The 17,315-nt window shown below is 50.6% G+C and overlaps 2 protein-coding genes across 2 annotated transcripts in view; both read left to right on the top strand.

The window, feature by feature from the left end:
* The window catches only part of LOC147109741 (protein capicua homolog), a 445,457-nt gene that overhangs the window by 396,431 nt on the left and 31,711 nt on the right, over positions 1 to 17,315 (top strand). The gene's annotated exons all lie outside the window — the stretch shown is intronic.
* The window catches only part of LOC147109742 (uncharacterized), a 36,786-nt gene that overhangs the window by 444 nt on the left and 19,027 nt on the right, over positions 1 to 17,315 (top strand). Inside the window, exon 2 of the mRNA XM_086004221.1 lies at positions 3,559 to 3,879. Coding sequence (XP_085860347.1) covers positions 3,559 to 3,879 — 321 coding nt within the window. The remainder of the gene's footprint in view (positions 1 to 3,558; positions 3,880 to 17,315) is intronic.

The raw sequence follows: 17,315 nt of genomic DNA, 5'->3' as shown, positions 1-17,315 counted from the left end.
ATCAGCAAATAGAGATGGTATTTGCCTGTTCGATTATGATGCCTTAATAGCATGTTTGTATGTATTGATTGCATGTGCCTGACCAGCAGAGGGCATGTGACCGAGAGAAGCAAGGCAGTTAGTTTAGTTTCAGTTTCGTTCTAGATGCATCACAGCATCGTGTCTCCTGTAAAAGCTGTATAAAAGAGTTGAACAGACTTTAGATTAAAACTCATTCTCTTTCATAAATGTCTCGTCATTGAACCCACAAAGAAATCAATACATGGTGTCAGAAGTGGCTGAAAGAGATGAAGAGAAAAAATCTGCAGTTAAATCAGCTCTCCACAGATTAGCAAGCCAAAAGAGAACATCATTACTTACCATTAGAGAATAGCTAACGAAGTGAAAAATGGAAGGTTTACTCCCACCGGCGACGCTTCAGTTGACAGGTAATGTGGCTGAAAATTGGAGGAGGTTCAAACAACGTGTGGGGTTGTATTTATCAGCAATCGGAGCTGACGAGAAAAGTAATAATAAGAAATCGTCAGTGTTCTTACATGTCGTGGGTGATGAAGCGCTGGAGGTGTATAATAATTTCACATTCGCTGCTGATGGAGACAAAATGAAGTTAGATAAAATAATGGAACAGTTTGAGGCCTACTGCGTACCTAAACGTAACGTGACCTTTGAGAGGCACAGATTTTTCACATGTGTACAGAAAATGGGTGAGACTATTGATCAGTATGTGACTCAACTGAGAAACAGAAGCAAATCGTGTGAATTTGGGGGACTGACAGACTCGCTGATAAAAGACAGACTGGTGTGTGGTATTCCGAATAATGGCCTAAGGGAAAGACTGCTAAGAGAGCAAGATCTAGACCTGGGAAAAGCCATAGCTCTGTGTAGGGCTACAGAGACTGTGAAGTTGCAGGCAAAGGAGCTGTTCAGTGACAATAGCTGCAACGTGGATGCAGTGAGTAAGAACGGACACAAACCGTTTAACAAAAAGAGCGCCAATGTGAAAAAAGAGGTGTGGCCAGCGAACAAAAATGAAAGGGACAATCGAAAGTCATGTAGTCGATGCGGTACACAGCATCCACCAAGAAAGTGTCCAGCATATGGTAAAACATGCAATAGTTGCAACAAAAACAACCATTATGCCCGTTGCTGTAAGAACCAAGCGCAACAAAGCAAGGTCCATACAGTAGATGAAAGCGACATAGAGGAGTTCTATGTAGATGTTGTGTCTGAAAACAAAAAAGAAGAAAGAGACTGGATGTTGACACTAAAAGTGAATGACATACATATTCCATTTAAATTGGATACTGGAGCACAAGTTAATGTGATATCAGTGACTGACTTTAAGAAAATTAGACCCAGACCAAAGATACATGGAATAAAAGTGAAAGTGACAGGATACACAGGTACTGATATACCAGTGAAAGGAAGATGCATTATCAAAGTAACACACAAGGACAGAGAGCACACGCTAACATTAATCATGGTGCCAAAGGATGTGCAAGCCATACTAGGTTTAAAAGCCTGTGAGAGACTGAACCTGGTAAAGAGAGTCCTCATTGTGGAAAGCGAAGGAGAGACAGTCTATGATGAACTGAATGTTGCGTACACACCGGGTAAGCTGATGTATACAGCAGACACGTTGTCCAGAGCTGTTGACCCAGGAGAGCCCACAAACACAGTGAAAAGACTGAAGTACAAGGCAAAAGACAGTGGAACTGACTTCTACCAAAGCATGCTTGTATACCGCACAACGCCACTCGAGTGTGGTAAGTCACCAGCCCAACTCCTTATGGGACGTCGGCTAAGGTCAAACCTACCCATCCCGGAGAATCTCCTGAAAACAAAAGAGGGGGAGAAAGTGAGGAAGTTCAAAGAACAACAGAAAGAAAAGCAAAAGTACTACTATGACAGAGGAACAAAAAACCTACCTGAACTCCACACTGGTAACCAAGTAAGGTTCAAAGACAAAACAAACACATGGACTCAGAAGGGAACTGTCCTGAGTGAAGTTCTACCAAGATCATACACCATTCAGACAGATGGGGGTGCTGTTCTGAGAAGAAATCGTCGAGATCTTCTCATGGGACCAGCCACAGCAGGTCAAGAGACTGATACTGTTGAACAACCTGATCACACAGCTGAGAACCAATCATCTGAGGCAACAACTCAGATTCAAGGACAATCAATCAAAAAATCCTCAAGACACGTGAGGCCTCCTGAGAGACTCATTGAGCAAATTTAAGGACTATTGTTATAGAAGGAAGTAATGTTATCTTATTCTTTCTTCAAGTTCTAGTGTATTGACATATTTCATGTGAACACACAAAGCAAGGTTAAAAAACCTTGATCATGATAATGATAATGTAAGTTCATTAAGTGTTACAGTTAAAATGCAGATTAATACAAAGAAAACATGTTGTTAGTTAAAAGTAAAATACTTTTGTTTTAAGAAAAGGAGATGTACTGATATCAGCAAATAGAGATGGTATTTGCCTGTTCGATTATGATGCCTTAATAGCATGTTTGTATGTATTGATTGCTTCTGCCTGACCAGCAGAGGGCATGTGACCGAGAGAAGCAAGACAGTTAGTTTAGTTTCGGTTTCGTTCTAGATGCATCACAGCATCGTGTCTCCTGTAAAAGCTGTATAAAAGAGTTGAACAGACTTTAGATTAAAACTCATTCTCTTTCATAAATGTCTCGTCATTGAACCCACAAAGAAATCAATACACAGTGTAGAGGGAGCTTTACTCTGCATCTAACGCGTGCTGAACCTGCCCTGGGAGTGTTTGATGGGGCAGTGTAGAGGGAGCTTTACTTTGTATCTAACGCGTGCTGAACCTGCCCTGGGAGTGTTTGATGGGGCAGTGTAGAGGGAGTTTTACTCTGTATCTAATCCGTGCTATATGTGCCCTGGGAGTGTTTGATGGGACAGTGTAGAGGGAGCTTTACTCTGTATCTAACCCGTGCTGTACCTGCCCTGGGAGTGTTTGATGGGGCAGTGTAGAGGGAGCTTTACTCTGCATCTAATCCGTGCTATATGTGCCCTGGGAGTGTTTGATGGGACAGTGTAGAGGGAGCTTTACTCTGTATCTAACCCGTGCTGTACCTGCCCTGGGAGTGTTTGATGGGACAGTGTAGAGGGAGTTTTACTCTGTATCTAACCCGTGCTGTACCTGCCCTGGGAGTGTTTGATGGGACAGTGTAGAGGGAGCTTTACTCTGTATCTAACCCATGCTGTACCTGCCCTGGGAGTGTTTGATGGCACAGTGTCGAGGGAGATTTACTCTGTATCTAACCCATGCTGTACCTGCCCTGGGAGTGTTTGATGGCACAGTGTAGAGGGAGCTTTACACTGTATCTAACACGTGCTGTACCTGCCTTGGGAGTGTTTCATGGGACAGTGTAGAGGGAGCTTTACTCTGTATCTAACACATCCTGTACCTGCCCTGGGAATGTTTGATGGGACACTGTATAGGTTACTCTGTATCTAACCTTCGGGATGCGGGGAGTGTTTGATGAAACCGTTAATCCGTCTCTCTGTTGTTACCCCTCCAGCAGGTGGGGTATCGAGCTTCCAGCCAGTGTCCTGGTCTGATCTCTGTGCTCCCTCCGGACAGTATGCCCAGACCCTGTACCATTACCAGGGGTATTCGGGTGATGCCAACCTCTACCAGCCTGCGATGGGGGTCCCCAGCACCCAGAGGTACCCACACCCTGCTCCCGGAGGATTCCAGGTCACCCAGAGGCAGCAGACGCTACAGGGCACTCGAGGTTCCATGCCCAACTCGCAGTCTTGTGCCGACTACCTACCCACACAGGGGCAAGAACACGGCAACCAGGGCCCCATCTCTGTCAAACAGGAGTCTGAATCCAACAGTGAGTATCCCATCCTCATCCCACAAACTGTGATCACCTCACTCCCCAAACTGTGATCTCCTCACCTCGCAAACTGTGACCTCCTCATCCCCCAAACTGTGATCACCTCACCCCCCAAACTGTGATCACCTCACCCCCCAAACTGTGATCTCCTCACCACCAAACAGTGATCACCTCACCCCCCAAACTGTGATCACCTCACCCCCCAAACTGTGATCACCTCACCCCCTAAACTGTGATCTCCTCATCCCCAAACTGTGATCACCTCACCCACCAAACTAGGATCTCCTCATCCAAAAAACTGTGATCACCTCACCCCCAAACTGTGATCACCTCATCCCCCAAACTGTGATCTCCTCATCCCCCAAACTGTGATCTCCTCACCCCCCAAACTGTGATCTCCTCATCCCCCAAACAGTGATGTCCTCATCCCACAAACTGTGATCTCCTCACCCCTCAAACTGTGATCTCCTCACCCCGCAAACTGTGATCTCCTCACCCCCCAAACTGTGATCTCCTCACCCCCCAAACTGTGAGCTCCTCGTCCCCCAAACTGTGATCAGCTCACCCCTCAAACTGTGATCACCACACTCACCAAACTGTGCTCTCCTCACCGCCCAAATTCTGATCTCCTCATGCCCCGAACTGTGATCTCCACACCCCGCAAACTGTGATGTCTCACTCCCCAAACTGTGATCACCTCACCCCCCAAACTGTGATCACAGCACCCACCAAACTGTGATCTCCTCATCCCCCAAACTGTGATGTCCTCACTCCCCAAACGTTGATCATCTCTCCCACAAACTGTGATCTCCTCACCCCGCAAACTTTGATCACCTCACCCTGCAAACTGTGATCTCCTCACCCCCCAAACTCTGATCTACTCACCCCCAAACTGTGATCTCCTCACCCCCCAAACTGTGATCACCTCACCCCCAAAACTGTGATCTCCTCACCCCCCCAAACTGTGATCACCTCACCCCGCAAACTGTGATCTCCTCATCCCCCAAACTGTGATCACCACACCCCCAAACTGTGATCTCCTCATCCCCCAATCTGTGATCACCACACCCCCCAAACTGTGATCTCCTCATCCCCTAAACTTTGAAGTCCTCACTCCCCAAACGTTGATCATCTCACCCCCCATACTGTGATCTCCTCACCACCAAACTGTGCTCATCTCGCCCCCCAAAACTGTGACCTCCTCACCCCCAAACTGTGATCTCCTCACCCCACAAACTGTAATCTCCTCATCCCCCAAACTGTGATCTGCTCACCCCGCAAACTGTGATCACCTCACCCCCCAAACTGTGATCACCTCACCCCCCAAACTGTGATCATCTCACCCTGCAAATTGTGATCACCTCATCCCCGAATCTGTGATCACCTCATCCCCCACACTGTGATCACCTCACACCCAAACTGTGATCTCCTCATCCCCCAAACTGTGATCACCTCACCCCCCAAACTGTGATCACCTCACCCCCCAAACTGTGATCACCTCACCTACCAAACTGTGATCTCCTCATCCTCAAACTGTGATCTCCTCATCCTCAAACTGTGATTTCCTCACCACCCAAAATGTGATCAGCTCACCCCAAAAACTGTGATCACCTCACCCCCAAACTTTGATCTCCTCACCCCACAAACTATAATCTCCTCATCCCCCAAACTGTTATCTCCTCAACCCCCAACCTGTGATCTCCTCACCCCACAAACTGTAATTTCCTCATCCCCCAAACTGTGATCTCCTCACCCCCCAAACTGTGATCACCTCACCCCACAAACTGTGATCACCTCACTCCCCAAACTGTGATCACCTCACCCCGCAAACTGTGATCACTTCATCCCCCAAACTGTGATTTCCTCACTCCCCAAACTGTGATCACCTCATCACCCAAACTGTGATCATCGCTCCCCACAAACTGTGATCACCTCATCCCCGAATCTGTGATCACCTCATTCCCCACACTGTGATCACCTCATCCCCCAAACTGTGATCTCCTCACCCCCACAAACAGTGATCACCTCACCCCCCAAACTGTGATCTCCTCATCCCCCAAACTGTGATCACCTCACCCCCCAAACTGTGATCACCTCACCCCCCAAACTGTGATCTCCTCATCCCCAAACTGTGATCACCTCACCCCCCAAACTGTGATCTCCTCATCCCCAAAACTGTGATCAACTCACCCCCAAACTGTGATCACCTCATCCCCCAAACTGTGATCTCCTCACCCCCCAAACTGTGATCTCCTCACCCCCCAAACTATGATCTCCTTATCCCCCAAACTGTGATGTCCTCATCCCCCAAACTGTGATCGCCTCACCCCCCAAACTGTGATCACCTCACCCACTAAACTGTGATCACCTCACCCCCGAAACTGTGATGTCCTCATCCCCCAAAAAGTGATCACCTCACCCCCCAAACTGTGATCTACTCACCCCCAAACTGTGATCTCCTCACCCCGCAAACTGTGATCTCCTCACCACCCAAACTGTGATCACCTCACCCCCAAACTGTGATCTCCTCACCCCCAAACTATAATCACCTCACCCCCAAACAGTGATCACCTCATCCCCCAAACTGTGATCACCTCACCCCCGAAACTGTGATCTCCTCACCCCCAAACAGTGATCACCTCACCCCCCAAACAGTGATCACCTCACCCCCCAAACTGTGATCACCTCACCCCCAAACTGTGATCACCTCACCCCCCAAACTGTGATCACCTCATCCCCCAAACTGTGATCACCTCACCCCCAAACTGTGATTTCCTCACCCCCCAAACTGTGATCTCCTCACCCCTCAAACTGTGATCTCCTCACCCCTCAAACTGTGATCTCCTCACCCCGCAAACTGTGATCTCCTCAACCCCCAAACTGTGATCTCACCCCCCAAACTGTGATCTCCTCGTCCCCCAAACTGTGATCAGCTCACCCCTCAAACTGTGATCACAACACCCACCAAACTGTGATCTCCTCACCCCCCAAACTGTGATCTCCTCGTCCCCCAAACTGTGATCTCCTCACCCCCCCAAACTGTGATGTCTCACTCCCCAAACTGTGATCACCACACCCCCCAAACTGTGATCTCCTCACCCCCCAAAGCGTGATCACCTCATCCCCCAAACTATGATCTCCTCACCCCCCAAACTGTGATCTCCTCGTCCCCCAAACTGTGATCTCCTCACCCCCCCAAACTGTGATGTCTCACTCCCCAAACTGTGATCACCACACCCCCCAAACAGTGATCACCTCACCCCCCAAACAGTGATCACCTCACCCCCCAAACTGTGATCACCTCACCCCCAAACTGTGATCACCTCACCCCCCAAACTGTGATCACCTCATCCCCCAAACTGTGATCACCTCACCCCCAAACTGTGATCTCCTCATCCCCCAAACTGTGATCACCTCACCCCCCAAACTGTGATCACCTCACCCCCCAAACTGTGATCACCTCACCTACCAAACTGTGATCTCCTCAACCCCCAAACTGTGATCTCCTCATCCTCAAACTGTGATTTCCTCACCACCCAAACTGTGATCAGCTCACCCCAAAAACTGTGATCACCTCACCCCCAAACTTTGATCTCCTCACCCCACAAACTATAATCTCCTCATCCCCCAAACTGTTATCTCCTCAACCCCCAACCTGTGATCTCCTCACCCCACAAACTGTAATTTCCTCATCCCCCAAACTGTGATCTCCTCACCCCCCAAACTGTGATCACCTCACCCCACAAACTGTGATCACCTCACTCCCCAAACTGTGATCACCTCACCCCGCAAACTGTGATCACTTCATCCCCCAAACTGTGATCATCGCTCCCCACAAACTGTGATCACCTCATCCCCGAATCTGTGATCACCTCATTCCCCATTCCTACAAACTGTAATCTCCTCATCCCCCAAACTGTGATCACCTCACCCCCCAAACTGTGATCACCTCACCCCCCAAACTGTGATCACCTCACCCCCCAAACTGTGATCATCTAACCCTGCAAATTGTGATCACCTCATCCCCGAATCTGTGATCACCTCATCCCCCACACTGTGATCACCTCACACCCAAACTGTGATCTCCTCATCCCCCAAACTGTGATCACCTCACCCCCCAAACTGTGATCACCTCACCCCCCAAACTGTGATCGCCTCACCGACCAAACTGTGATCTCCTCATCCCCCAAACTGTGATCACCTCACCCCCCAAACTGTGATCACCTCACCCCCCAAACTGTGATCACCTCACCTACCAAACTGTGATCTCCTCATCCTCAAACTGTGATCTCCTCATCCTCAAACTGTGATTTCCTCACCACCCAAACTGTGATCAGCTCACCCCAAAAACTGTGATCACCTCACCCCCAAACTTTGATCTCCTCACCCCACAAACTATAATCTCCTCATCCCCCAAACTGTTATCTCCTCAACCCCCAACCTGTGATCTCCTCACCCCACAAACTGTAATTTCCTCATCCCCCAAACTGTGATCTCCTCACCCCCCAAACTGTGATCACCTCACCCCACAAACTGTGATCACCTCACTCCCCAAACTGTGATCACCTCACCCCGCAAACTGTGATCACTTCATCCCCCAAACTGTGATTTCCTCACTCCCCAAACTGTGATCACCTCATCACCCAAACTGTGATCATCGCTCCCCACAAACTGTGATCACCTCATCCCCGAATCTGTGATCACCTCATTCCCCACACTGTGATCACCTCATCCCCCAAACTGTGATCTCCTCACCCCCACAAACAGTGATCACCTCACCCCCCAAACTGTGATCTCCTCATCCCCCAAACTGTGATCACCTCACCCCCCAAACTGTGATCACCTCACCCCCCAAACTGTGATCTCCTCATCCCCAAACTGTGATCACCTCACCCCCAAACTGTGATCTCCTCATCCCCAAAACTGTGATCAACTCACCCCCAAACTGTGATCACCTCATCCCCCAAACTGTGATCTCCTCACCCCCCAAACTGTGATCTCACCCCCCAAACTGTGATCTCCTCGTCCCCCAAACTGTGATCAGCTCACCCCTCAAACTGTGATCACAACACCCACCAAACTGTGATCTCCTCACCCCCCAAACTGTGATCTCCTCGTCCCCCAAACTGTGATCTCCTCACCCCCCAAACTGTGATGTCTCACTCCCCAAACTGTGATCACCACACCCCCCAAACTGTGATCTCCTCACCCCCCAAAGCGTGATCACCTCATCCCCCAAACTATGATCTCCTCACCCTCCCAAACTGTGATCACCTCACCCCGCAAACCGTGATCTCCTCATCCCCTAAACTTTGATGTCCTCACTCCCCAAATGTTGATCATCTCACAACCCAAACTGTGATCTCCTCAACCCAAACTGTTCTCATCTCACCCCCCAAACTGTGATCTCCTCACCCCCCAAACTGTGATCACCTCATCCCCCAAACTGTGATCTCCTCACCCCCACAAACAGTGATCACCTCACCCCCCAAACTGTGATCTCCTCATCCCCCAAACTGTGATCACCTCACCCCCCAAACTGTGATCACCTCACCCCCCAAACTGTGATCTCCTCATCCCCAAACTGTGATCACCTCACCCCCCAAACTGTGATCTCCTCATCCCCAAAACTGTGATCAACTCACCCCCAAACTGTGATCACCTCATCCCCCAAACTGTGATCTCCTCACCCCCCAAACTGTGATCTCCTCACCCCCCAAACTATGATCTCCTTATCCCCCAAACTGTGATGTCCTCATCCCCCAAACTGTGATCGCCTCACCCCCCAAACTGTGATCACCTCACCCACCAAACTGTGATCACCTCACCCCCGAAACTGTGATGTCCTCATCCCCCAAAAAGTGATCACCTCACCCCCCAAACTCTGATCTACTCACCCCCAAACTGTGATCTCCTCACCCCGCAAACTGTGATCTCCTCACCACCCAAACTGTGATCACCTCACCCCCAAACTGTGATCTCCTCACCCCCAAACTATAATCACCTCACCCCCAAACAGTGATCACCTCATCCCCCAAACTGTGATCACCTCACCCCCGAAACTGTGATCTCCTCACCCCCAAACAGTGATCACCTCACCCCCCAAACAGTGATCACCTCACCCCCCAAACTGTGATCACCTCACCCCCAAACTGTGATCACCTCACCCCCCAAACTGTGATCACCTCATCCCCCAAACTGTGATCACCTCACCCCCAAACTGTGATTTCCTCACCCCCCAAACTGTGATCTCCTCACCCCTCAAACTGTGATCTCCTCACCCCTCAAACTGTGATCTCCTCACCCCGCAAACTGTGATCTCCTCAACCCCCAAACTGTGATCTCACCCCCAAAACTGTGATCTCCTCGTCCCCCAAACTGTGATCAGCTCACCCCTCAAACTGTGATCACAACACCCACCAAACTGTGATCTCCTCACCCCCCAAACTGTGATCTCCTCGTCCCCCAAACTGTGATCTCCTCACCCCCCAAACTGTGATGTCTCACTCCCCAAACTGTGATCACCACACCCCCCAAACTATGATCTCCTCACCCTCCCAAACTGTGATCACCTCACCCCGCAAACCGTGATCTCCTCATCCCCTAAACTTTGATGTCCTCACTCCCCAAATGTTGATCATCTCACAACCCAAACTGTGATCTCCTCAACCCAAACTGTTCTCATCTCACCCCCCAAACTGTGATCTCCTCACCCCCCAAACTGTGATCACCTCATCCCCCAAACTGTGATCATCTCAACCCCAAATGCTGATCACCTCACCCCCCAAACTGTGATCTCCTCACTCCCCAAATTGTGATCTCCTCACCCCACAAACTGTAATCTCTTCATCCCCCAAACTGTGATCTCCTCACCCCCCAAATTGTGATCTCCTCCCCCGCAAACTGTGATCACCTCATCCCCCAAACTGTGATTTCCTCACCCCCCAAACTGTGATCAACTCATCACCCAAACTGTGATCACCTCATCACCCAAACTTTGATCTCCTCGCCCCACAAACTGTAATCTCCTCATCCCCCAAACTGTTATCTCCTCAACCCCCAAACTGTGATCACCTCACCCCACAAACTGTAATTTCCTCATCCCCCAAACTGTGATCTCCTCACCCCCCAAACTGTGATCACCTCACCCCGCAAACTGTGATCACCTCACTCCCCAAACTGTGATCACCTCATCCCGCAAACTGTGATCACTTCATCCCCCAAACTGTGATTTCCTCACCCCCCAAACTGTGATCACCTCATCACCCAAACTGTGATCATCTCTCCCCACAAACTGTGATCACCTCATCCCTGAATCTGTGATCACCTCATTCCCCACACTGTGATCACCTCATCCCCCAAACTGTGATCTCCTCACCCCCACAAACAGTGATCACCTCACCCCCCAAACTGTGATCTCCTCATCCCCCAAACTGTGATCACCTCACCCCCCAAACTGTGATCACCTCACCCCCGAAACTGTGATCTCCTCACCCCCAAAACTGTGATCACCTCACCCCCAAACTGTGATCTCCTCACCCCACAAACTGTGATCTCCTCACCCCTCAAACTGTGATCTCCTCACCCGGCAAACTGTGATCTCCTCACCCCCCAAACTGTGATCTCCTCACCCCCCAAACTGTGATCTCCTCGTCCCCCAAACTGTGATCAGCTCACCCCTTAAACTGTGATCACAACACCCACCAAACTGTGATCTCCTCACCCCCCAAACTGTGATCTCCTCATCCCCCAAACTGTGATCACCTCACCCCTCAAACTGTGATCACCACACCCACCAAACTGTGATCTCCTCACCCCCAAAATTCTGATCTCCTCACGCCCCGAACTGTGATCTCCTCACCCCCCAAACTGTGATGTCTCACTCCCCAAACTTTGATCACCACATCCCCCAAACTGTGATCTCCTCAACCCCCAAAGCGTGATCACCTCATCCCCCAAACTATGATCTCCTCACCCTCCCAAACTGTGATCACCTCACCCCCGAAACTGTGATCTCCTCACCCCCAAAACTGTGATCACCTCACCCCCAAACTGTGATCTCCTCACCCCACAAACTGTGATCTCCTCACCCCTCAAACTGTGATCTCCTCACCCGGCAAACTGTGATCTCCTCACCCCCCAAACTGTGATCTCCTCACCCCCCAAACTGTGATCTCCTCGTCCCCCAAACTGTGATCAGCTCACCCCTTAAACTGTGATCACAACACCCACCAAACTGTGATCTCCTCACCCCCCAAACTGTGATCTCCTCATCCCCCAAACTGTGATCACCTCACCCCTCAAACTGTGATCACCACACCCACCAAACTGTGATCTCCTCACCCCCAAAATTCTGATCTCCTCACGCCCCGAACTGTGATCTCCTCACCCCCCAAACTGTGATGTCTCACTCCCCAAACTTTGATCACCACATCCCCCAAACTGTGATCTCCTCAACCCCCAAAGCGTGATCACCTCATCCCCCAAACTATGATCTCCTCACCCTCCCAAACTGTGATCACCTCACCCCGCAAACTGTGATCTCCTCATCCCCTAAACTTTGATGTCCTCACTCCCCAAATGTTGATCATCTCACAACCCAAACTGTGATCTCCTCAACCCAAACTGTTCTCATCTCACCCCACAAACTGTGATCTCCTCACCCCACAAACTGTGATCACCTCATCCCCCAAACTGTGATCATCTCATCCCCCAAACTGTGATCATCTCACCCCCCAAATGCTGATCACCTCACCCCCCAAACTGTGATCTCCTCACTCCCGAAATTGTGATCTCCTCACCCCACAAACTGTAATCTCTTCATCCCCCAAACTGTGATCTACTCACCCCGCAAACTATGATCTCCTCACCCCACAAACTGTAATCTCCTCATCCCCCAAATTGTGATCTCCTCACCCCCCAAACTGTGATCACCTCACCCCACAAACTGTGATCACATCAGCCCCCAAACTGTGATCACCTCATCCCCGAATCTGTGATCACCTCATCCCCCACACTGTGATCACCTCATCCCCCAAACTGTGATCATCTCACCCCGCAAACTGTGATCACCTCATCCCCGAATCTGTGATCACCTCAACACCCACACTGTGATCACCTCATCCCCCAAACTGTGATCTCCTCACCCCCACAAATTGTGATCTCCTCACCCCGATAAACTGTGATCACCTCACCCCCCAAACTGTGATCTCCTCATCCCCCAAACTGTGATCACCTCACCCCCCAAACTGTGATCACCTCACTCCCCAAACTGTGATCTCCTCATCCCCCAAACTATAACCTCCTCATCCCCAAACTGTGATCACCTCACCCCCCAAACTGTGATCTCCTCATCCCCCAAACTGTGATCACCTCACCCCCCAAACTCTGATCACCTCACCCCCCCCAAAATGTGATCACCTCATCCCCCAAACTGTGATCACCTCTCCCCCCAAACTGTGATCTCCTCACCCCCTAAAACTGTGATCTCCTCACCCCACAAACTGTGATCTCCTCAACCCCCCAAACTGTGATCCGCTCACCCTCAAACTGTGATCTCCTCATCCCCCAAACTGTGATCTATTCATCCTCCAAACTCTGAACTCCTCATCCCCAACAATTGATCACCTCACCCCCAAACTGTGATCTCCTCACCCCTCAAAGTGTGATCTCCTCACTCCCAAACTCTGATCACTCACCCCCCAAACTATAATCGCCTAATCCCCCAAACTGTGATCACCCCATTCCCCAAACTGTGATCACCTCACCCCCAAACTGTGATCACCTCACCCCCAAACTGTGATCTCCTCACCCCACAAACTATAATCTCCTCACCCCCAAACTGTGATCACCTCACCCCTAAACTGTGATCTCCTCACCCCCCAAACTGTGATCTCCTCATCCCCAAACTGTGATCTCCTCACCCCACAAATTGTGATCACCTCATCCCCCCAAACACTAATCTCATCCACAAACTGTGATCTCCTCACCCCCCAAACTGTGATCTCCACACCCCCAAACTATAATCTCGTCACCCCGAAACTGTGATCTCCTCACCCCCCAAACTGTGATCTGCTCATCCCCCAAACTATAATCTCCTCACCCCGCAAACTGTGATCTCCGCACCCCCCAAAATGTGATCACCTCACCCCAAAATGTGATATCCTCACCCACAAAACTATAATCTCCTCACCCCCAAAACTGTGATCTCCTCATCCCCCAAACTATAATCTCCTCACCCCCCAAACCATAATCTCCTCACCCCCAAAACTGTGATCTCCTCACCCCCAAACTGTGATCTTCTCACCCCTCAAACTGTGATCTCCTCATCCCCCAAACTGTGATCACCTCATCCCCCAAATTGTGATCTCCTCATCCCCCAAACTGTAATCTCCTCACACCCGAAACTGTGATCTCCTCACCCCTAAACTTTAAACTCCTCACCCCCCAAACTATAATCTCCTCACCCCCAAGCTGTGATCTCCTCATCCCCCAAACTATAATCCCCTCACCCCCCAAACTATAATCACCTCAGCCTCCAAACTGCGATCTCCTCACCCCCCAAACTGTGATCTCCTCACCCCCAAAACTGTGATCACCTCATCCCCCAAACTGTGATCTCCTAACCCCCGAAACTGTGATCTCGTCACCCCCAAACTGTGACCTCTTCATCCCCCAAACTGTGATCACCTCACACCCCCAAACTGTGATCACCTCATCCCCCAAGCCGTGATCACCTCATCCCCCAAACTGTAATCACCTCACCCCCCCAAACGGTGACCTCCTCACCCCACAAACTGTGATCTCCTCATCCCCCAAACTGTGATCACCTCATCCCCCAAACTGTGATCACCTCATCCCCCAAACGGTGACCTCCTCACCCCACAAACTATGATCACCTCAGCCCCCAAACGGTGACCTCCTCACCCCACAAACTGTGATCTCCTCATCCCCCAAACTGTGATCTCCTCACCCCATAAACTGTGATCTCCTCATCCCCCAAACTGTGAACACCTCACTCCCCAAACTGTGATCACCTCACTCCCCAAACTGTGATCACCTCACTCCCCAAACTGTGATCAACTCAGCCCCCAAAATGTGATCTCCTCACCCCCAAAATTCTGATCTCCTCACGCCCCGAACTGTGATCTCCTCACCCCCCAAACTGTGATCACCTGACCCCTCAAACTGTGATCACCACATCCACCAAACTGTGATCTCCTCACCCCCAAAATTCTGATCACCTCACGCCCCGAACTGTGATCTCCTCACCCCCCAAACTGTGATGTCTCACTCCCCAAACTGTGATCACCTCACCCCCCAAACTGTGATCACCTCACCCCCCAAACTCTGATCTCCTCATCCCCACAAACTTTGATCACCTCACTCCGCAAACTGTGATATCCTCACCCTCCAAACTCTGATCTACTCACCCCCAAACTGTGATCTCCTCACGCCCCAAACTGTGGTCACCTCACCCCCAAAACTGTGATCTCCTCACCCCCCAAACTGTGATCACCTCACCCCCCCAAACTGTGATCTCCTCATCCCCCAATCTGTGATCAACTCACCCCCCAAACTGTGATCTCCTCATCCCCGAAACTTTGATGTCCTCACTCCCCAAACGTTGATCATCTCACCCCCCAAACTGTGATCACCTCACCCCCCAAACTGTGATCTCCTCATCCCCCAAACTCTGATCTCCTCAACCCCACAAACTTTGATCACCTCACTCCGCAAACTGTGATATCCTCACCCTCCAAACTCTGATCTACTCACCCCCAAACTGTGAACTCCTCACGCCCCAAACTGTGGTCACCTCACCCCCAAAACTGTGATCTCCTCACCCCCCAAACTGTGATCACCTCACCCCCCCAAACTGTGATCTCCTCATCCCCCAATCTGTGATCAACTCACCCCCCAAACTGTGATCTCCTCATCCCCGAAACTTTGATGTCCTCACTCCCCAAACGTTGATCATCTCACCCCCCAAACTGTGATCACCTCACCCCCCAAACTGTGATCTCCTCATCCCCAAACTGTGATCACCTCACCCCCCAAACTGTGATCTCCTCATCCCCAAACTGTGATCACCTCACCCCCAAACTGTGATTTCCTCACCCCTCAAACTGTGATCTCCTCACCCCGCAAACTGTGATCTCCTCAACCCCCAAACTGTGATCTCCTCACCCCTCAAACTGTGATCTCCTCACCCCGCAAACTGTGATCTCCTCAACCCCCAAACTGTGATCTCCTCACCCCCCAAACTGTGATCTCCTCACCCCTCAAACTGTGATCTCCTCACCCCGCAAACTGTGATCTCCTCAACCCCCAAACTGTGATCTCACCCCCCAAACTGTGATCTCCTCGTCCCCCAAACTGTGATCAGCTCACCCCTCAAACTGTGATCTCACCCCCCAAACTGTGATCACCTCACCCCCCAAACTGTGATGTCTCACTCCCCAAACTGTGATCACCACACCCCCCAAACTGTGATCTCCTCACCCCCCAAAGCGTGATCACCTCATCCCCCAAACTATGATCTCCTCACCCTCCCAAACTGTGATCACCTCACCCCGCAAACTGTGATCTCCTCATCCCCTAAACTTTGATGTCCTCACTCCCCAAATGTTGATCATCTCACAACCCAAACTGTGATCTCCTCATCCCCCAAACTGTTCTCATCTCACCCCCCAAATGCTGATCACCTCACCCCCCAAACTGTGATCTCCTCACTCCCCAAATTGTGATCTCCTCACCCCACAAACTGTAATCTCTTCATCCCCCAAACTGTGATCTCCTCACCCCCCAAATTGTGATCTCCTCCCCCGCAAACTGTGATCACCTCATCCCCCAAACTGTGATTTCCTCACCCCCCAAACTGTGATCAACTCATCACCCAAACTGTGATCACCTCATCACCCAAACTGTGATCACCTCACCCCCAAACTTTGATCTCCTCGCCCCACAAACTGTAATCTCCTCATCCCCCAAACTGTTATCTCCTCAACCCCCAAACTGTGATCACCTCACCCCACAAACTGTAATTTCCTCATCCCCCAAACTGTGATCTCCTCACCCCCCAAACTGTGATCACCTCACCCCGCAAACTGTGATCACCTCACCCCCCAAACTGGGATCACCTCATCCCGCAAACTGTGATCACTTCATCCCCCAAACTGTGATTTCCTCACCCCCCAAACTGTGATCACCTCATCACCCAAACTGTGATCATCTCTCCCCACAAACTGTGATCACCTCATCCCCGAATCTGTGATCACCTCATTCCCCACACTGTGATCACCTCATCCCCCAAACTGTGATCTCCTCACCCCCACAAACAGTGATCACCTCACCCCCCAAACTCTGATATCCTCATCCCCCAAACTGTGATCACCTCACCCCCCAAACTGTGATCACCTCACCCCCGAAAC

The sequence above is a fragment of the Somniosus microcephalus genome, chromosome 12, assembly GCF_052327205.1.
Source record: "Somniosus microcephalus isolate GS21.2 chromosome 12, FLI_Smic_1.0, whole genome shotgun sequence".
Taxonomy (NCBI): domain Eukaryota; kingdom Metazoa; phylum Chordata; class Chondrichthyes; order Squaliformes; family Somniosidae; genus Somniosus; species Somniosus microcephalus.
This window is presented reverse-complemented; position numbering and strand designations above follow the sequence as displayed.